This window comes from Chlamydotis macqueenii, chromosome 2 (genome assembly GCF_036417535.1).
Source record: "Chlamydotis macqueenii isolate bChlMac1 chromosome 2, bChlMac1.mat, whole genome shotgun sequence".
Taxonomy (NCBI): Eukaryota; Metazoa; Chordata; class Aves; order Otidiformes; family Otididae; genus Chlamydotis; species Chlamydotis macqueenii.
The window spans coordinates 87,214,350-87,237,315 of NC_141557.1; the positions used below are offsets into that span (position 1 = coordinate 87,214,350).

At 36.0% G+C, this 22,966-nt stretch overlaps 1 protein-coding gene across 4 annotated transcripts in view; it reads left to right on the plus strand.

Moving 5' to 3' along the window:
* Window positions 1-22,966, plus strand: part of SEMA5A (semaphorin 5A) — a 331,427-nt gene that overhangs the window by 164,346 nt on the left and 144,115 nt on the right. For all 4 annotated transcript variants that reach the window (XM_086740401.1, XM_086740400.1, XM_086740399.1 and 1 more), the window contains 3 exons: window positions 15,115-15,177; window positions 21,087-21,185; window positions 22,392-22,605. In XM_086740401.1, the coding sequence (XP_086596527.1) occupies window positions 15,115-15,177; window positions 21,087-21,185; window positions 22,392-22,605 (376 nt within the window). The remainder of the gene's footprint in view (window positions 1-15,114; window positions 15,178-21,086; window positions 21,186-22,391; window positions 22,606-22,966) is intronic.

Here is a 22,966-nt window from a genome sequence, read left to right on the forward strand (position 1 = left end):
TTCATTATTCTCTTTCCCTTTCTGTCCTTATTTTGTTTCCATAAGTAACTCGGAAGATGATGTATGGCATGAGCTATGGATTCCACTAAGCTTATCTCAGCCTTCTTTGTGCAACACTTGATGATCAAATCACTGCCGTTTCTCACTTCTTTTTCATTGTCTTCTCTGCTCCCATACATTAGCATAGGAAGAAAGAACCCAATACTGGATCACTTTCCTCTTCTTCTGCTCAGTCACACCCTACTGCATCATTGGGGCTTCTCTCTTGGGCATAGTACTGTCCTGGATTGTTCCTGAAGGTCATCTCAACAGATGCCTATATCTCTTTATCTAATTCTTCAACAGTGCTTTCACTGTCCCTTTGTAGGCGCTTACAGTGAACTTTTCCATCTTACTCCAGTTGAGAATTCTCTTCCACTACAGCATGTAATTTTCTCAGAAAAGGCCGAAAGACACTTGCCCTGTCTGATCGCTGGGACACATAATCACGTGTGATAATGAGATACTCTGCCCTTTCAGAAATACAGCATATTTACTCTGTGTGACTGCCAGTGATATTAGCTAGTGCCCTCTTTTCATCCAGTCCTGCTTCCATTTGCAGGTTTAGTAGCATGCATGAAACATGTAACATGGGAAGTGAAATTAAAAAACTGATTGTGCTAAGATGCAAAAAAAAATTTCCTCTGTACTCCCTGTGCAGCACAATACATCTGCCTCTTGTGTGTAGAAAGTAGCCAATCCATTGACATTTTTGGCTTGTTCTGTTGTTTTAATTTATACAAATGCATGTTTCAGTATAGAATTGAACAGATTAGCATTTGTGGAGAACCTACCTCCTAAAATAGACGAAAGAGATGTTGATAAGAGATGTTATTGTGGTGGGGACAGTGGGAGGGATTTGAAAGCATGCATTTTAAGTATGTTCAGACTGTTTCCAAGTCAGAATTGTTATCTGTGCTCTGCCTTGCATCACATCTGCATTATTCCCCCCAGGATTCTTGAAATACCAATCTCTCTTCCTTAAAACAAGAACAGCCAAGTGATTGAGATTCCTGCTTGGCTTCTCACAACGGAAAGCTAGCATTCTTTCGACAGTAAGACATGACAAACTACATCTATACTAGAAAAATAATGTATGTTAGAAAATAACTTTCAGCTAGCACAACATCAAACATTATTTGGTATGTAGTATAGATTGAGATTAAAAACATTTATTGCACGTGCATTACTCTATCCATTTATTGAGACAAGTATTTAATGATGTTATGACTACTGTATACTACAAGTTGCTCGTGTGAGCATTAGGACGCATTTGGTGGGTTACTGGGTTGGTTAGTTAAAATGTACTAATTTAGTTAGCACATTTAGTGAGTTAATTCCACTATAGAGGAGGTCATGGATATGTTTGGAAGGAAGGAATTCAACTGATGAGTACAAAAATAATTCCTAACTGTCATTAATCCAATGCAGCAGTTTTTTGGCAGTGGATTTAAGACAGTGGAGTGAGACAAGATGAAAACTAGCAAAGACTAAAGCCTTAGGCTTTCCTCTTCCTATTTTTGTAATAGCTTTTATTTTACATTACTTTTACTTTAGGTGCTTTCATATTCTGTTAATATAGCTGTGCTTCAAGTGTTCTCCTGCTCTAGCAGTTAGCTCCAACTGTAAGAGGGGCAGCGAGTGCTCTAAAATGTAGAATAACTCCCTCTCATTTTGGGGTACCCCTTTTTCTTTGTATAATGTACTCATTTGCTTTAATATTGCTATTATCAATGTTACTGTTATTTTTGTTACTAGTGCTAGCGGTAGCAGATTATCTTTTAGGGAATGCATGATGTTTTTGCCAAAGGCATGGGGTTTTTTTTTGATGCAGGAGAATTTATTTTGAACAATTGAGTTTTCTTGCCTGAGAACATCAACCATTGTTATAAAGTTATTGAGATGTTATTTAATTGTCCCAGAAAAATGAGAAAAAAATGCAAAATCCAGCTTAGCGTTCATAATCTTAATTCTGTTCTGAAGCTTTGCTACCCTGACAACTTTGTAAAATTAGAAGTTTTTTTTTCAGTCAGACACAGAGTAGAACTTCTCAAAAACCTGCCTACTATGTTGTCTTGTTTTCACCCCAATCACTTTGTGATTGTGTGTGTGGAAGAAGAGGCAGAAAAGAGTTCTACAAATAGAACAATGGAAAAAGTTTATTTTTCTCTACTCTGATTCTTACAAATAACTTATTTTGCTTGTATTTTTCTCTTTATCACAGGAAAATTTCAGTCTAAATGGTAGTGGTTTCAGAAAGGTGTGATGTACCAGGAAGAGTTAGAAGCAGATTATTTCACTAAAGGTCTGGTTAGCCCTATTGATTAGTCATTAAAGTATGATGTGTGTTAATGGATCTTCATCATTTTCAGTGTAATTCAATCTATTGTGTAAGAATAGGAACATGCATATATCTTTGGAAAAGTGAATAAAAACCTAAGAAGGTATGAAGGTATGCATCAGAATCGATACTTTGAAGAGCTAAAGTGGCTGTGAGAAGAACTTTTTTTTATTTCTGAACTGATTTCTAGCATATGGAGAGCATCAAGAATGAAGATATTCACATTGTTTTTTAGGTGATTTGAAGAGGACAGCATGAAAATAATTACCAAAAAGAGTGCAGAATCAAAGCAAAAAATTAACAAATACACATATAATAATTCCATAATAAAATTTTAATTTTATATATGCATATATATAATGTATCTCTATAATATATACAACCATGTAACAATTCCATAATTCCAATACAATCGAATGACATTCAAGTTTTGGGGAATTTTTATTGTTTCTGTTTTAGTGAAGTGTCTGGTCCTTGCTTGCATGCAACTCACATTTAAATCTGTCTGCCTCATCTATAGTGTGTATAGCTATAGTATAGATTTTGTGGGATTAGCTGGAACTGCTTTATCACGGATTAAAACAAAAGAGTCTCTAGCTATGAATGTTCTTTGGAGTAGGGAAAAGTGTGAAGAGGAAGGCATGGCAGGGAGGAGCTGTTATGGGCTGACTGCAGCCCCCTGTTCCCCATCCTCCTGCACTGCTGAGGGGGAAGGAGGTAGAGGAATCTGGACCGAAGGGATGAAGTCGATCCTGTGAAAAGGTGATGGTAGTGGGAAAGTGTTTTAGATTTGTTTCGGTTTCTCACCTTCCTACTCTATTTCTAATTGGCAATAAAATGAATTTGTGAGAAAGCAGTTGGGTGGGCATCTGGCAGCCCGCCAAGCTGCCTACCTCCTAGCATGGTTTTTAAACATACACACTCTCTCTGTGTCCCACTTTCCCTCTACTTTCTCCAGTAACTCACAGATTTGAAATAATATTAAAAGTATCTGAAATCTCAGCAGCATGATTAACAGAGAATACTGATAGCCTGGATGAACGTTGAAAGAAATTATCTAGTTCTATTTCTAGGAATGTGGCTAGGGAAGAATGTATTGTTTTAATCCATTTGAAAAGTTATGTGGGAATTGTCCTTGAAAAGATCTGTCAGCGAGACAGGACCTATCTTAAGTTACTGATATGAAGTTCCTCTTCTTGGGGAATTGGTTATGCAGATTCGCAGTCATGGTTAACGTGCAGGCCAAAAGGATGTCTCTACCAGGGTTTAAAAAATGAGGATCACTCAATTTCCTTTGCCACACAGAGCAAGCAAGATTCACTGTCATGCCTTCTCCTTTTATGTAGGACAGTTTGTGTACTGTAAAGCTAAAGTGTGGGTATTCATCTCTGTCCTTTAACATAGACTCAGATCCTAGTCCTGCAGGTAACTTCAGGTAAAGCCCTATTCTCTCCTTGAAGATCCCAGGCAATGTAAGAGTCTACGTGCTGGGAAACAGTTGAAAATTCAGGGCTGAAATATATTTCAAGAAGAGTTCTTAAAGGAAAGTTTAGTTTGGCTCTGTCTGAGTTTAGATCTCAAATCTTCCCTGAAGAGGCAATAGTCTTGCTTGCATTGCGGATTCATTTTAAGTATGTGAGTTCCCTCTTCTTTCAATCTTTATATTCTTTTAGTATTTTGGGGGTTTTCTTCCTTATTCTTTTGAATTTGTAGTCATTCTGTTTTCAGAGTGAAAGAAACATGTCTATAGATGCAAGCTTTACCATGAGTCTTGGGCTCTCTGTGAGTTTTTATGTATACCTTGAATTTACATGAAAGAACTGGATTATTTCAGTAGGGATGGAAAAAAAATCAGTAGTCATTTTCCATTGGAAAAAACCTTCCACTGCAAGGAGAGGTTATAGAATCTGCAAGGAGACTGGCAGACTGTTCAGAATGTCGCTATTAAAATCTCACAGTATCTTTCAAAAGCACAAGAAGTCTTTTTTCTTGAACGCTGTGAATTTTTATTTGGCTGCTGTTAATACCTAGAGCTTCTTAAGTGCGCATCACACTGAATATTCTCCATCACACTGGAGAAATGCTAAGCAAATATTTGTGCCATTGAACTGTTTTAAAATAAAACATACTCCTCCCTGCACTTCAAGGCAGATACAAATCTAGCAGTTTTGGGTTTTTTTTTAATAGAGAATTATACTTCATCTTTTCCCTCAAGAATACTGAGAAATCTTTCTTTTGATAGACATTGTACTTAAAATAGAAAAGTTCGTGGAGCTTTCCGACTTTGCAGCTTTGTACAGGTGCACTCAGAATAGCCTGATCTGAGTTTCAAACCCATTTCACTATTCACAGGAAAGTAAGAGCTATAAATCATGGACTTTGGTCTAATTCTAAAGTTCTTCAGTACTCCAGGCATATGCTAAGGGAGTTTCCTATTATAAGCTACTGTACGGAAGCTGTCTCTTTTCTATAGTGGATATTGAGACTGTTTACAATTTTTAGCCTTTCTTCTGTTCCTGATAGAGAAAACTCCATTTTATTTTGGAGTGTTTTTCTATAGTAAAAGCTCTGGGATTTGAAACACTGGCTTCAAAGGACTCACTTCAGCAGAAAAAAAAGCACAGGACAATCTTTAAGGAATAATTCCTAGTAGTAAAAAAGTTTTTGTTACTTTCTGTTTATAATGCTAAACTAGTATCCCATATAAATCACAGTTAAAAAGCTAAAAGCTATAACATATCTATCAAGGGAAAAATTGTTAATAAGATATAATCTGATGGGGCAAAGCTGATGATATCTGCAAAAAGAAATAATAGCTCCATGGCTGCATAGAAGTGCTTTATTAAGAGTTGTACTGAGCATCCTGTTGAATGAGCTTTGTTTGTCATGTTTTTATAGCTACCTCCACTGAGCTTTCAGCTTCTGGGAGAAAAATACCAAAGTATAACAATATTCTTCCAATGTAGCAGTCAAAGGGTTTCTAAACTAAGAAAAATAGAAAAGAGGCTACAGAAGAAGGAAGAGGAACATATCACACAGCTGGTTCAGAAATAAATTTCTTTGATTGGGCTCCGTGTGTGAAATTATTACTAAAATTTCTGCATGGTATTGAAATTTAGGAGATATTTTCTCAACATTTAAGGGCTCCGAGTCTAAAGTTTGAGTAGAGCTTCTTACAGCTGTCCTATGTCTGCTGAAATATAAGGTCAGGAGGGAGGAAAGTACAAGCTAAAATGTTGGAGAGTCATTGTTAAGATATGATGATGATGATTGTTTCAGTGACTGTCTGCTTTTCCAAGATTCCTAGTCAATCTGGAGTGAGGTAAACACCTTTAAATGTAGCAGGGTTATGTTTTCCTTCTAAGCAACTGTTCTATTGTCTGTGCAAAAATGGCCAATTATGACTCATTTGGATCTGAATGTTTTTCTTTTAGAAATTGGATAGAAGTGACCCACTCATTTCATATATCTAATACTAGGTATCCAGATGCCACTGACCTCCACTAATTAATAACTTGAGTGATGTTTAAGACATAACCTCGAGGTGAAAAGCTCCATGTGTCATTGACATTACTCTAGACCATTCATTTCTGTTAAAAAGAGAAAAGTGAACTAACATTCAGACTTTTTCATAGCCTCACCATTATCTCAAATCTTCACAACAAAATTGTGATTTAAAGTTGCATTATAGGCCTCCTTGTTTCCACTGCTCCTTCCATCACAATTGGAGTACATGATGTTCTCTTGATGACTTTTTTTTGTATTCTGAGCTGATACTCTCCTTAGTCCTGATGGTCCTGTTTGTCTTTCTCACTTGTGATTTCTCTATAATTCAACAGTGCAGCTACATTCCTGTGATTTTCCTAGTAGGTATAGGTTCAAGCTTTCCTGTTTTAATAAACATCTTTATTTGCCTGTCTCTACAGCTCACTATATTGCCTATGTGTTGAGGACACTCATTTATGTGCCTCTATAATTTTTATTTTTCTCTGTATTCTTGCTACCTTAGGATTTCTCACATTAAATTAAATTATTTTAAAGTAAACATAACCAAAATAGATTTTTTTCTTTCCCTGAGTGAACTATCAGTTGTGCTGCCATCAACTCTGTTGACAACTCTTTGTAAATTTGGTGGTGTTTTTCTTATTGTGTTCCATTTTGCCCCATCCTCTTTCTAAATATCTTATAGATCTATGTGTTATCCTTAACTGGAAAGAAGAAAAGTTAATCTTGATTTTCCAAAATCACCTGTCTGGTAAATCAATTTAACTAGATGAATGTGGGAAATCTCATGTTTGTGTCTCTCTGCTGTTGAACCATTTATTTCTTTACTGGCTTTTCACTGGACAAGATGCATAAATTGGTGACTCTACACTTCTTCTGTTGTTAGCATTCTACTTTCTCTCTGCTTCCATCTGTCTAAAATCTTCTTACCTTGATTTGGTCACATATTTAATGGAAAAATATACATGTTAAAGTTCCTTTGACAATTTTTCTGTCTTGTAAGACACCATTTTACACTAACTTTACAAAATATTTTTATTATTGTAAATGACAATTACTGTAAAGTCACTGTAGTACTTTCTCTAGAACTATAGATGGGTATTAGTATTAATAGAATCAAGTGTGCCATCACTAAAGCCTAAATGGTAAAACTATTTGAATGGATAAGTAAAAAAGGGAAACGGAAATTATTATAAAATCGTTATTCTCTTCCTAATGAGACATTATGTACAAAATTATATATGTACGTATAGAAATATGAAGATTTTTTCTTGCAGTCTCAGTTATTTGGTATGACTTATAAGGTATTATAAATTTCTAGGTTCATCTGGTTTTGTGAGCTCAAGTCTGGAAGCTACAATACAGCTGTCTTTGACATCCCAGGGGCAAGATATAGTATGTTGGCTGTGCCTCTCAGAATTTATTTCAGGAAGATTTTTTTATTTGCACAAAGTCTTCTGAAGTATTATACATTCCTTGACTGTCTATGGCTGAAAGATAAGGAGGGCTGATTTCCGGGCTACTTCTTTAATCCCACATCCCATGCCAGCATGGCTGTCTTGAACAGCAGGTTAGCATGGGGCAAGATGGCCCACATTCCAGTACTGCCTCCTCATTCCTGTTTCCATGTTTCTTAGCAGAAATGAGCAGGAAAATAAACTTCTGCTTGCATCTTTTCAATGTCCAAACCAACATTTTGTGGCACTTTGGTGCTAGTTGACTCGTTTTTCCACTTACTCTGTTACTGAATCTAGGGGCTTGAGAAGTATATAACTACATTGCAATACGTTTCCTTTCCTTGAAATAAAGAGAATCCAGACATTTCTCATTAGCACCTAAAAGTTTAAACACTATTTGTAAAAAAATACACTGAAATGTTTCTTTTAAAAGGTCTTGGAGCCTACTAAAATCAATCTTATTTGCCAAAAAGCAGGAAACACTTTAAAACTCAGTGTGCTAACACAGATGTTAAATCTTAAAGGCTTCACATATAATTTATTCAATACATTAAATTTACTCTATGTAGTATAATTTCAGAATCTGCATTGAAAGTATGTTATGAAATCTCATTTCTACCTGCTGAATGGCTGCCAAGTTTGGTAATGCAAGAACATTTTGTTGTTTTACCCCTTCAACACAATGCCGCATTCAATTTTTAAATGTCCATAAAAACTGTAAAAGTCTCAAAATGCCGGATTGGATCATTCAAAACTTTGAAATTCACAGCACAACAGCTTTGGTTTCTTGAATAACTCTCTGGGAGCAGGACTAAAAACCCTAGTTCCTAACATACTCAAGTTTTTAGTTGCTAACTGCTAGATTTGAAACTGCATTTTCCTCTATAAACCTCTCTCTGTTAAATATAAACCTAATGGATGTTTTGTGACATTTAGAAATCTTTGCAGAAGACAGAAAGGGGAATGCACAGGTGGATGGGTAGCTGGCCTTTGTGAAAGTTCAGTCTTGAGCAGAGTCTTGTGTCATTGAAGTCAGTGGAGTAGCCCAACATGGAGGGTTTGTGAAAGTCTTAGTAACTCTAAGTTCTTCCCTAATATGCTTAACTTTTAATTTAAATTTTATCATATTCTGACAGTTTTCAACAACTATTTATTTGCATAGTCAATAAAATAAGCTAATTGAAACTTTGGTTACTTTGTGAATTGGCAGGGTATGTACTTCTCTCCTCACTTTTTTATATACTTCAGGCCAGTACATTTGAAATAAAATTACGTTGACATCAGCTCCTTGAAGCCATATAAAACCATATATTGTTACTTGATTTTAAGTATGCGATTATATATCTATCAGAGGATCTCAGTTCTTCTTGAATTCCAAACCCTGGAAAATTCGACCATGATTTGATGTTTATTTTCATGTATTTCACACTGCTTACTTAATAAGAAACTGTAATTTTCTAACTGTGTATGAACAGTAAAAGCTGGTTCTGAACAAATGAAAACACACATAATGTTATTCCCAGGAGAACTGACTGTTAGGTGTGGTAATTGGTAGCAAGATACTGCAGTGACTGTAGCCAATTAGTAAAGTTGTCCATATGGTGTTGGGCTTCTTGTATGAGCTGCTGGCCTATAGCTTCATATGAAAGCCTAATCCGAATGCCCTTAGTCCCCAGAAATCTGCTTTTCCTCCTTGGTGAGCCAAAATGGAAAGCTGCGTTAAAGGGAAGTCCTTTTTTAATATTTTACTCCAGTTTTACCCACAGAAGATTATCACTCTGAAGCTGACTGTTTGTCAGGAGCCTATTGGCAAGATAGGCAACTCCAGCAATAATGGCTGCAAGGACGAGGGGTCATGACTCTGTGAAAAGCACGGAAAATCATTCCTCTGAAGTATAGAGAGATATAAATCTTTCTTAAGAGGCTTTACATGTTTGCTGGAAGCAAGAATGTCATTATAATAAAGCATACCTTAAAATTTCTGGTAACCATCAAAACCACTACTAACTCTGTGGCTGCTAATTTACTACTAATGTCTTTCTCGTATACTTCTCTGTGGCTACATTCTTTCTTTTCATTTAGGATCCTGACACTTTCTTTATGGCCTCTTTAAACTCAGCTTTTGGACTCCAGCATATACATGTTCACTGAGAGCTAATTAGGCAGGCTGCAAGACACCCTCACCAAACAAGTCACAACATTTTGAAACCATTCCATTACTGGAGTGATATGAACAATAAGGCTATATTACTCATGTTTGCTGACATATATTATTATGATTATTGTCATTGTACCCCAACTCCCCAGAGTATTGTTTAAATACATGATATAATAGATGAAAGTGAGCAGATAATGAAAAAAGAAAAAAGGAAATATCGTGTAATTGTTTGATTTTGGCATTGTGTAATTAAACCATCTTCTTTAGTGTTATTTTTGCCAGTATCTAATTAACAGAGCCATCTGCCTAAGAAGTGCTGGACCATCTGTCTGGAATACTGTTCTGTTTGGTTTTTTGTTCTTGACTAATTAACTTCTTTCTTTATGAAATGTAATAGTGCATTCTTTTTCTACACTTCAAAGAATTTTGTATATAAAAATACAAATGAATGTGTACCTGTCTGCGTGCATACGTTATGAGCATCTATGTAGCCATAGCAGCATAGTTCTTCCAGCAGATCTAGGTGTACTTAGTTACGTGTGCAGCTTCCACTGTAGGTGAAAGCCACACATTTTTGTTGACTAATATGTATCTCACCTAACATATTCTAATGGACCACTCCTTTCTTGATTGTGTTCAAATTTCAAATTTCCTGCCTGCATTTACTGATTAAAGTTATAATTGTAGAAAGGGGCTATATTAAAGTTAATTACTTAGGGGTTTGATTTTTTTTCTCTTATGTATTTCGTAATTTTTCTGGAAAATCATAGAATTATTTAGGTTGGAAGCGCCTCCAGATGTCTTTCCTGGGGACTTACTGTGATGCTGCATATTGGGCATGAAGAGAACCCCTTGACAGTTATTTCTTAAGCGGGGAGGGCCACGTGAATGTTATTTATTGCTTCTACACTTTCTATCATTCTCTTTTAGTGTTCTTCTAAGATATGTGGAGAAATCAGTTTAGATTGGAGATTTTATTTCAATTTCCATTGGAGTTACTTTCTTCGCATTTATTTAGTTTACCTTCTGAAAATACAATAGTTTAACTTTTAAAGCAAGACTCTTACCACTCATCCAAACAGAGAAGTTACAGAAATATATTTGTCTTTCCAAATAATATGATTAATTTTAATACTGTAATTTTTAACTTAATGTAGATGGATGTTTGATCTATATTTTTCTTCATTTTGAAGCTATTAGTTTCATTATATAGCTTGAATTGGAATTTGTTTCTCCTCTGGCTGGAATTTCTCTTCTCCCACTACCCCTTGAAAATGACAGGAAAGATTTAATCTGAAGTGTTTGAAGCGCTTTACAAACACAATGATGTAATGTTTAAAACACTGATGTAATTATTTACAATTGAGCTTTTCCAAAAAGATGCCTGTCATTGATTTGAAACTTGAGTGTGCACCAAAGCCATGTTTCTATTCAGTCTGATTTTATATCAAATCTGTATGGAGCTTCGTGGTTTGTGTATTTTTTTTTTAACTGGAGAAAACAGTATGTGTTCAAAAGTGAACTGTGACTTTCTCATCGAACTATGCTAGGTCAAGTTCAAATAGAACCTGTCAAGTTCATTCTTTAGAGTTGGCCACACTGACTTCCGCAGGGCTAAAAATCTCACTGCATACATTTTGCTCTACTCTGCTGGTGACATAATTAAGATTTGTTTGTGCCTACTATAACGTAGTTATGCTGAAGACTGGGGAATTAGAAACAAACTTAGCCAAGGCGCTAAATTTGTAGAGGTGCTTGAAAGACTATATTGGTATCATGATTTGTAAAAGCTATGCTACTGTAAATAGTGTCAGCTTGCTATTAGAAACAGAGTGATGTGCTACCTTAAACCCTACTCCTTAATCTATGCAGCTACGTTCTTTGTGGAAATGCATAGCAGTAGCTGATGTCCTACTCATCCTTATTTTCTCTAGCACTAACGTTCAAATCCCTGTTTCCTCTTTCCCCAGGGTGAACAAAGTTGAGTGTCTATAATTTAGTTCAATGAATTTTGTTGCCAGCTTAAGTAGAATTATAACATTAATTAAGTAGAATTATAATATTAATTAAAAACATTGCATAGCATGCTGAAGGTTGTATTTTCCATGTGAAAATTGGAGCTTCTTATTAAGAGATATAGAAAAGGAAAGATCCTAACAGGGTAAACTTTAGCTGTGTAGGACTTCACAGTGAATCAAATATCCAACATGGTATGCATGTCATATTTGCACTGCTCGTGGATGTATTAGCACTGCTCATGGATGTATTAGCAAACAATATCAAGCAGAAGAATATGTCAATTTAACAGAAGCAGTGGATAACAGCAAGATCTTTAAGTGAACCTGATTTTGCACTTGCTTTCTAAAATAACACAATCTGTATGTGTCTGTCTGATCTTCCAGAATTAAAACCTTAAAGTCTTAATCTCCTGCTGACAAAAACTGCGTTGTTATTATTCTGAAATGACATTTAACTTGATGAGTTTTCCACCTGTCTTCCCCCTCTGTGTTACCAGTGGGCTATGCTGAATACCTGAATTTCCATTTTGTGGAAAACTCCCACAAATTTCCTGAAGGTTAGAAGAAAAAAAATATAGCTACATATAGAAATGTTTGTCTGTACCTGCTCTTTTAATTTAATCAGCCATAGACTCATAGACTCATAGAGTCATAGACTCATATAGGACAAATGTTCGCATTACTAAACTATGCAGGAGCCTCAGGGACCAAAGTATAAGAGTATGAACTCCTCAGCTGTCTTTGGATGCCTTTGTAGTATATCTCATTTGCAGCCTGCTCTGCTATCGTCTCCTCCAGTAGTGGAACCCTGGACGCTAGGACTGCAAGTACACTTGATTTCAAAGATGGCACTCAGCTTTGTCACCACTGTGTCTGCACTTATTTCTTGTCTAGACAATATTACTCTTTTGGCATATGTTGTCGGAAACAGGGTTTTCCCAGAGAGTTTGCCATTTGGTTAGCTTGCAAGCATATATATTTCTGTATAGTTAGAGTAGTTTATTCAATTTGGGTTCTTGTATATGCTGTTATCCATATGGTATCCATAGATATTGCATAATATTTTCATATTTAATATCTTTATTTAAATCTATGCATTTCATGCATAGAGAGAGAGAAGAAAGTTTATTTTTAGTTATATTAATAACACTATTAGTGGTTTTGTGATGTCGTGGTAAAATTAACACTGGCTGGCTAAGACATTTATTCTAGCTAAAAGAACATCTAACTAAAAGCTAACAGTCTGTAATTGTTTCTAACTCAGCACTTCTGAGCTAAGGTAATACTGAGTGTGCCACTCCTAGACAGGCTCCACCAAGAGCCGATATCTCTGTATTGTCACGTTATTCACTGTTTGACTCCTTCTTAGAAGTGTGGCAGTTAGCAAGCTCCTTAAGGAGTCCAGGACAGGGCAGAGGGGGAGATGCTGTCCCGATGTTCTCCATTATGATCAGAGTTAACAAAGCTTCTGCCTGACTTGTCCTAAGTTTTACTTTCATTGTTATGCATAGAGTCCCCAGAGTCTCCAGCCATGACCTGCTTGCAGAGATACGTTATATGCTTTTCTCAGATTTCATGGAAAGCTTGAAGAATTGTCACTTTTGGCTTCTGAATTTCACATCTCCAAAGTCTGTTGATTTTCTTTTACAAAACTTTCAGTGCCTGAGAAATGTACATGACTTGCTTGATTTGTGACATTGTGTAATTTTTACATATCACATCCTTCTCTTTCAAATTACTCTTTTACCGTGGACTTAGAGCCAATTGAAAGCTGGGTATTTTGTCACTCAAAATTGATTTATTGATAAACATTTTATCTTTAATAAAATATTTTTGTTTTCTTTCTTCCTGCTGTTTATTCTTGGTATATTCTTCTCAGTTCATATTTGGAAAGAACTTTCCTTCAAACCTTCCTTTTAAGCACCTGTATTCCACTAAGTCTTTCTACTCTGACCTCCTAATGGTAACTCCTGCATTTCTCCAGGCATTTGAAATTTTTTGTGTTGTTTAAGGATAATATATTCAGTATCAGATACTTCTGTCTAGTACCGTATAACATATAGGTTCAGCATGTTCTAATGGATTGATTAGGAACTTACATTGGTCATCCAAGAGCAGTCTTCTGTAATATGATCTCTATTATGGACATAAATTGCTTTTTGCATTAGAGAGTCAAAAGAATTAAGTTTTTGCTGCTTTTTTATCTAACTCAGTATATTTCTGTCATTCTACTACATAACAGTTTCTTATAAAGACTAGGGTCATTCACAAGAGAATTGTAACAGAAGTTTTCAATGTATTCCCTAATATGCTGTAGTTATTCATCTGCAAAAGCAAATACTGTAAATAGGAAGGTTTGGGTTGAAGGAAGAAAAGTAATTGCTTTAGTTTTCATAAGTCTTCTTTTCCTGAAATTAAAAAGCCGATCCTTTGGCTTGTTGAAACACAAATCTAAGAGCACTGCATAGTATACTCTAAAAGCGTTGTCCCTCTTAGTTTAAATAGGCTTTCACCCTGTTATTTTTATTAATTATCAGGTCTGCTTGCTATTAATATAGTCGCCACTAAAAGACAAGTACAAAAAAATTACCTATATTAAATCTGAATGGATAGTCTTTCATTATTTCCTGGTAAGTAAAAATGAAAAAGCTATGGTTTCAGTAATTAAGCAGCAGTGGTTAGTTTAGAAATCTCCGTTCTTCCTGATAAAACGTGAAGTGCTTTGTGGCATTTTTATCTAAAGAACATATGGATGTGCACTGTCAAGGTGAAAGAGTGCAAACTACACAGCATACACAGGCATTCAAGTATGTGCATGCATTGGCACATAAACGCCAAGCACGCGGCCTGCTCCACTGAACAACGGAGTTCCTAAGTCATAGCTGTTGAATGTTAAATATAGAAATAATTGGAATTAACTCATGCAGTGAAACTGTTGTAATGCAGACTAGGCGTTACAGTCCTGGCATAGATCTGTTGAAGCAGAGCGACAGCTCAAAAATGAGGATAAATTGCTTCTGCTCTGCAGTGCTCTGTTTCACTGTTGTCTTGTGAGTGTCTGCCTGTTGCTGCTTTCTCTAAATGGATGTTTTAGTGCTTCTGATCAGTGCTGCAATCATACCTTGAGAAACTAAAATCTCAATTTGAGAGAAATACTGCAAAAACGGCAATAGGGCACACTTTCCCGTGGCACAAGGTCCTTCAGCGGAGCTGACCTTGGATGCTGTGGTGATGCAGCCCAGCTATGCTGGCGAGAGAGGCTCAGCCTTTCTCTGTGTTCCCAACTGCTTGCCTTAGTAAGACTCAAAGAAAAGTGTCAAGATAGCATCAAATGTGACTGTGGTTATTTCTGCTGTAGTGGTAGGTACAGTGAATCATGGGGATGGCCAGCTTCACTTTCAATTAAAACACTGAAAAACCATCAACAGTAAAACTACATTTCTATGGAGAAAAAGCTTATAAGGAGGTTATGAATAGAATCACCCACAGCTAATGATCAGGATGCTTGAAGCACGTATCCCAAGCATGGGCTTAGATAGCTCCGAAGTTTATATTTCTGTGTTCTCAGCATTTCTAACTAATTTCTGTTGGTTGCAGGCAGTGGAATGGCAATGTGATGAAGCTACCAAAAGAGCTTGTTACAGTAAAGGCAAATCAAAGGTAAGCATGAGACAGCTGTTCTGCTTTAATAAAATATATCTGTTAATAGCAGGTGTAATTTGGTGTATAAATCTCTACCTTAAACATTTTTACTGTCTCCCTTTCTGAAGAGAATTGTAGGAAAGGAGTCTGACACTGATATATAAGCAAAGGAATAAAAAAAAAAAATATATAGGGAGTGTGGGGTAAGAGGTAAAGTCATGTGATTCTTTTCTGAAATGATCAAGAAATTTAGTTTCCAGCAATTTACTGTTTTGAGTCCACAACATGTCATATGTAATGGACTGTGCTCTCACTTCATGTTCAGTGCTGTAAATTCCAAATAACTGTGTAATTACTTTGTAAAATATTCAGTTTATTTCTCTGTGTATTAAATGTAAATTTAGGAACTTTTATATTTCGTATCTACTGGTGCTATAAAGAAAATAATATGAAATTCACTAACTTTTTGGACATGAGACTTGATGTATTTTTAGCATTCAAAACCAATTCCTTATCTGGCTGGCTGCAATTTATTTTATTCAGCAAAGGTAAGTGTAATGCCAAGATGGAACCTGTATCTATGCCATATGCTTTTGTGGCTGTCCTAAGCTGAAGTTAGTTATCAAATTAATTATAAAAGCAGATAGAATTACATGCAATTTATGTTTGTAGTTATTATACTGTTTAATAATTAAAGTTAATTGAGTTAAAAGGGAAAACATGTCAACAGTAACAACTGCAAAAGAGCACACTTGCTTTCAGGACCCACATTCAGTAGAATATGTCAGCATGCATTATTGATGTGTGAAACTCAAAAAAACCCCTAAGATACAAACCCAAAAGTTTCTGCTATCTAGTAGAGGAGGAGTCTCTTCTACATAGTTGTCGGATCACTGACTTTTTAGCATTAAACATTGCCCTGTCCGTTTAAGATTGAAGAGGAAGAAGGGCCTCACTTCAGAAGCAGGGCCATGTTATACTGTGAAGAGAGAAAAAGATATAATTACTTGAGAAAAAAAAAGCAAGTATAGTGAATATGCGGTGTAAAGCTCTATGCATGGAAGATGGTTCTCTTTATGGAGGAACATCTTTCACTGTAGCAATGAGTTTACAGTACTGGGAAAAGGCATTAAGAATGATATTGCTTTCTTTGCCCTTCTTTCCCTTTCTTTCTGTCACAGTGTGGGAAACAAATGTTTAGAAGTTACTGGTCACTAGCCGATAAAGTGTAGGTATTAATAGCTAGAGAAAAGAAGTAAGTTGTATTTTGCTTAAAGATTTTTAATTTCAGTAGACGAGGTCCAGTGACTCAAGTTATATGTGAAGGCTTTAATGTCAGAAATAGACCATAGATCAGAACTCTTAGTAGGTGCTTAATTTTCAGTTTGTGGAGAGAAAATAAAGAACTTATCAGACCTCATATTTTAAGTAAATGTTTCACTTTGTAAGTTGCTGTTTCTCCCAAGGAGATTTATGCTTCTCCATTTAATATATCTCTCAAGCCTTCATCCTTAGCTTTCCGATGGCAATACTCTGAAGTAAAAGTATGCTCAAGTGACAATAGAATATGACAGATTGCACTGATCAAGGTACACATACAATAGAAACTATCCTGGTAGGAATACAATGTGTAATTAAAAGTTTATGCCTTTGTTTTACAGTGATTTTCCAAGTTTAAAACTGTGACTATTATGTTGACAATACTGTTTGTAGTGTAAAATCCACATTCAATTCAACAATGCAGAACTGTATGTTGCTATTAAAAAGTTTTGCTAGGAGAAAAACTTAACACTGGTGAAATAGATTGAAGAATGGACCTTAGTGTGGTACATACCTACTGATTTTCATTCATACTCAACACACACTTTTGAAGAGGCTGGTGATTGGAAGTTATGCTGTCACTGTAAAATAGTATAAATGCTATTCTAATAATGACCTCTGAGATTGTTTCTTAGTATTGTCATTAACTGGATAAAGATTTAGTGTTTAGTTTGTGTCCATAGCCTTGTTCCTTATTCACAATCTAGAAGAGAAGTATAATCCTTAAATTTCATTATGTTCAAAGGTAATCCGGGGAGGAAATAGTTCTTTTCTTATTCTTACCATAGGACGTTTTTTGATGTGTAGACTTTGTGGCCTGAAAGCTTCATGTGGGAGTTGCTGGAGAATGAAGAGGTATTGACTGAGGCAACCTACCCAGCAGGAATGACAACTGTCTTTTTGAGCTTTTCGTGCCTCTTTTGCTTTCACTGATGTGATCACAGTTAACATCAAAGGATAAATTTATGGCCAGAGAAAGGATAGCCTAATGATGTTTGTCTTTCATTGCCTTATGTCAAAGACCAGACCAAGGTCACTGTACTCTCTGTATAAGGAGGACTTACGCATGTAGGTGAGGAAAGCACCTCTTATGTGGCTTGCTCCTTGTCCTAGTCAAACCACCTGGAAAAACCGGGAATTACGAGATCAGGAGGAATTCACTCCTGTGCTACAGTGAATTGTCCCTCTTCAGAGGAAATCCTCTGGGAGACGCAATTCCAGTTACTGTTATCAGCAAGACTGCTTGCTTGTGCTTGCATAAATAGATCCAGCCCAAACTGGAGAGTTGCTTGGGGTTGCATTCCTATAACATTTCTCAGGGCAAATTCAGATTTCAGGGCAGATATGCGAGTGTAGGGAAGGGACAGGAAAGACTGGAGACAAAATATACAAGGCCAGCCCAGACTGTGGTGAAGGAGAGATGAGGATTACAAGGATGGCTGAGGGTAAGTCATTCATTAAAATCCTGCTTTCTCTTGAAGCTCTGCTGACCACAGAGCAGCATGGGGGCAATGAGTTCAGACAGTAAAACTAAAAGTCAGTTTGCTGATGGAGTGCCCTGAAACCAGAAGCTAGCTTTGAACCCTGAAACAACTCTAGTAGTTTTGAGATAATGGTCAGTTAAACACAACTTTTTTTTTTTTTTTTATTTTTTATTCTTCAGAAGAATCTGCACAGAATTTTTGCCTCTAGCTGCTAGCAGTAGTTGTTGTTCTGAGGTTTGTGCTTTAGGAGCCAGCGAGGGAAAAGAGCTGAAGGGGAAAACATACAGGGACATCTGTCACATTTGACAGTGTAATGCGCACTTGACTTTTGAAGGCTGATGTTTGCTACTGAGGCTTCAGACGTTTATCCACTGATTTAAGCTGTTGCTTAAAATAACTAGTGGCTTCAAGAGTGAGCCAGACAAAATTATGTCCTTCTGGCCGGCATGCGTTAGCATTTAGAAGTCTAAAACACCACACACAGTTAAGAGAATAAATTTAGCCATTCATACTGGCACTTCGGGTAGGGACTGTTAGAAAGGAAAAATGTAAACACACAAGTAAAAATGCAGTAAACCAAAGATATTTTAAAATATAGATATATAATTTAATTAAGGTCTCTTATCCCTTGCTTATTTAAGATTCTAATGGCTATATATAAGCATCTGAACCTTCAATAAAAGTATTAAAAAATAAACACAAGTGTATTTAAAATGTTAGGCTATAGAAGAAACATTGCTGCAAACATATAACCGTATGCGGACAGATTGTCCTTGAACTGTCAAGTTGGTTGTAAACTTAAGTAGCAACCTGGTCTGCTTGGCTGCTGAATTGTTTCTAGTAGTTGTATTTTGTTTCAAGTATGCTGATATGAAAGTAGAAAATACTTGCTAACTTAACTTCTTTCTTTCAGCGGTATTTTTATAGGAGAATAGGAAAGTATATGTCATAGAGGTCAAGATGAACTGGAGAATAAGACTACGTAAAAGATGGCCAGCAAACCTATCAGCACCCTCCAAACTAAAAAAAATCCTTTGGTTTTGAAGGCCTCTGTATTCACCATTGCCACTTCTACAATATACATCTCTTTTTTTTTTGCACTTCTAAAAAGTGAACAAGTACAGCTGAACTTGATTCCAGAGCTAGAAAAGTGACTCTGAACAATTCAAATGACTAAATAATGGAGTTGTTTTTCAATATGTTTTTGAGTGATGATTGCTTTATTCATGACTGTTTTTTAAAATTTGTTTTGTATTATTGTGTATTTGTTGTATGAAGAAAATAGTCAATTATAAAAGCTATTATTTTAGTTTTGATTTTATTGTACTATGTACCCAACAAAAATTTGATAGGAGATGTCTCATTTGCCCTGATAAGTATGAATTGTTGTCAAGTTGGCGCAGGACTTGGGAACATTAAAGAGAAGAATCTTGTGAATCTCAGGAATGTCAAAGTTAAAAAAAATAACATTATTTTTGAAGAGAAGGAGTGGGTGATCAGCGTTCAAGTAATTTGGTAATGGCTTTATTTCAGAGAACTCTGGAATATGAAGAGGAGAGGTTGGATGGGTTGTAATGTCAGAACCCACTTATTTTTCCTACACTTACATTCCATGGCTTGCTGCAAAGGGCGTGATAGAAACAGCCTGAATAGTAAACTACTGTGTCATATTCTATGAACCTCCCTGGGTACTCTTCCCACAAAAAAAAAAAGAAATTGCCTTCAATAGTATTTTTTTTTTCCTGCTGTGGTGTAGTTAAAACAATCTGCAACAGGGAAACTGGCCAGAAGGAAAATAATTACTTTTTTAAAGGCTTGTTGCACTGCCCGACTCTGTTATATGGTTGCATATTCGCTTCTGTCTGGTTGAAAGAATAATAAAATGACAGTTTCGGTAACTTCAAGATAAAGACGTATTTTTACCCAATGAGAATCAAATCTTAATTCTAAGATGTTTGAGATTTACTTTGGAAGGCTTGAAGAAAAGCATTTAAAAGCTACATTTTCATGAGAGACTAATGCAAATGTGGTTTTGAGGGGTATTTTTTCAGAGATCTTTTTTTTTTCTGAGATTTTTATGGGGGAGTTTTGTGGGTTTTTTAACATTATTTTTTTTTATGAGGAAAGGTATAGACAATAAATTCTGAGAATTTTCTCTGAGATTTTTAAAGTATTTTGTCCATCTTGCTTTACAGTCTATTTTGTGCTTGTTCAATTTATTCAGTATTATATTTCTTGTCTTCCAGGATGAGAGTCTATTTTCAAGATAAACAAGCAATACATTTAATATAACTGTAGGCCAGATAATGGGCCTTCTGCATCATCACTATTGCTTGGATTTACTTGCATGATTCCACTTAATATCTGCTAGAATTCTGTACTGTGTTATTAATGCTTTACAATGAGACTGTCTTGTTACTGAATGCTAGAAAGCACTCAAATAGAAGGTTCCAGGAAACTTTATTTTCTCCAAGCATATTGTTGATTTTGTTCATTTTATTAGATAGGGACATTTATTTTTGCAGAAGGAAAAATACAGTTCTGGGAGATTTTTAGCAATGCAGATGAAGGCTTTCTCTCTGAATAAACGGTAGAAATTGCTGTTGGTTTCTGGCTTCTGAAATAAGAAAAATGAACGTCATAAAGCCTTCACACATCATAATGGGGTAAAAAACATGTACAATTATTACTCAGGGGTGAGCATCTATGTATAGAGGTAATGAAGTTTCTTGAGAAACTTCAAATTAACAGAAATGTTCATCCCTTGGCCTGATCTGTCTTTGAAAACAGCATCTAATCTCTTGAGACAGCAGTGTGTTATTTAAGTCAGCATCTATCACTTCAGAGTTTAGCTAAACTTTTTTAATATACACTGAGAAGAAATCTTCTGTACTAAAGAGGTTTATTGTTAATCTATTCAGAACTTTTCACAAAGATTGATAGATGCATGTGTTGTAATTAGGAAAGCTATGTGTACCATGATTGCTAACACATCAGGTGTGCTTAAACCTTTTTTCCCTAAATTTTTATGTGTGGACACATACCCATGGAAAGCAAATCGTAACTAGTCTTCTCTGTCCTTTAAAGTATCACTGAATGTATTATTTCTTTTCTGCATGGCAGGAGGAATGCCAGAACTACATTCGAGTGCTTCTTGTTGGAGGCAACCATCTCTTTACCTGTGGAACCAACGCCTTCACTCCTATCTGCACCAATCGGACGGTATGAGTTAAATGTTTCATCCCACCAGCTGAAGGCCCTGTTCTGAATCAGCAGGTTAAAAGGCAGAGCATGCTGTGATTGAGTCCAGGCTATTTGTGTACTGATGGGTGAGCTGATGTGTAAAAGGCTGATTTAGCTAGTGGCAGGCCAAAGAGTAGAATTAAGGGATGATCTCGTCTTACAGTCTTTTCCTCAGCTGTGGGAGAGTGTACAGGTATGAGCAGCTCAGTTCCTCCTACATCCTAACTTTCGTGAATCGTAGGTGTTTCTGAGACTTCTGCCACTCTGTCAAGTTTGATTGTCATCAACTGGTTTAGTTATAAAATGTAGTTGAGTAGCTGCGTACTGTGTATGTGTAGTTCTGGAGAATATGAGAGTACCTGTATGAGTGTTTTCTAACAGGTGAGAATGAGAAATCTTGCTTGAGAAGATCTATCATTCTGTTTCTGAAAAAAAAAAAAAAGTAGTAATTTGTATGTATCAAAGAAAGGGAGTCCACTAAGGATCAATAATAGTCATAATAAAAATCAAAATGTCACTGTTTGGACTAAGCTGGCTGTTTATTTCAGGAGGGGAGAGGCATTTAAGTACAAAGAATAACTGTATCACCAAAAAAAACTCTTGGCAAACTTATTATATTTAAACCTATTGCACCTTTATTTTCAAATAACATATTAACATCATACTGTGGTTTATGGCTGAAAGTATTAGGGCTACTAAATCAGAGAGATAGTTCTGCTGAACTGGAAAGGTCATTTTTTTTTAATCTCATTTTTCATGTGAGATTCTTTCCTAGAACACACCAACAAAACAAATAATAGATTCTTTTTTGTTGTTGTCTTACCACCTGCTACAATGAATACCTCAGTTGATTCTGGCAATCAAATCTGATTTTCTCTTTTGTAATAACAATCTGTGTAGAGATAATTAATTTTTGAGTCACTTCTAATATAAAACATTTTAGGCGTGGTGGCTAATGATTAATTTCAATATATTGCATCCCAAAGTGGCAAAAGTGAGAAAACATTACAGTAAAACTTTCCATATGAAAGAATTTCAGATTGATGTAGAGATCAGCTCATTACTGTTGTGCAATACCAAAGCAGATAACTGGTGTTTATGATAGAGTTTTGCTCAGATTGATGCAACTTGGCTGAAATTATGATCTTCAGGTCATTTTAATCCCCTTTTCTCACTCTTTTACAGTTAAGTAACTTGACAGAGATACACGATCAAATCAGTGGCATGGCTCGTTGTCCTTACAGTCCCCAGCACAACTCCACTGCTCTTCTCACTTCCAGTGGGGAATTATATGCTGCTACAGCCATGGATTTTCCAGGAAGGGATCCTGCAATTTATCGCAGTCTGGGGGCCCTTCCTCCTCTCCGCACTGCCCAGTACAACTCCAAGTGGCTGAATGGTGAGTGCTGATGGACCATGAGGCTCCTCTCTTTTTAACCCGTATTCTCCGTATTCAATCTTGAAATTCCATTTTGAAAACGTGAACGTTTTTAGTGTATTGTTTATCTAATTATAAAATTATTTTGCATATTTTTTTATTTACAAGTATAAATATTATGACATGTAATCAATATAGTTGCAGTTTGCAGACATGCACTTAGATATTTAAGTCATTTTTGCAGGCATAGGAATGAGCTACACTGCATCTTTCAGGTGCACTTACATGGCAAAGCTGAGTCAGCCAAGAGCAGTAGCTTGCCTTGAGCATTCTTTTATTGAGACCTTCAAAAATCCAAGGCAGAAACCAAACGGTTTAGAAT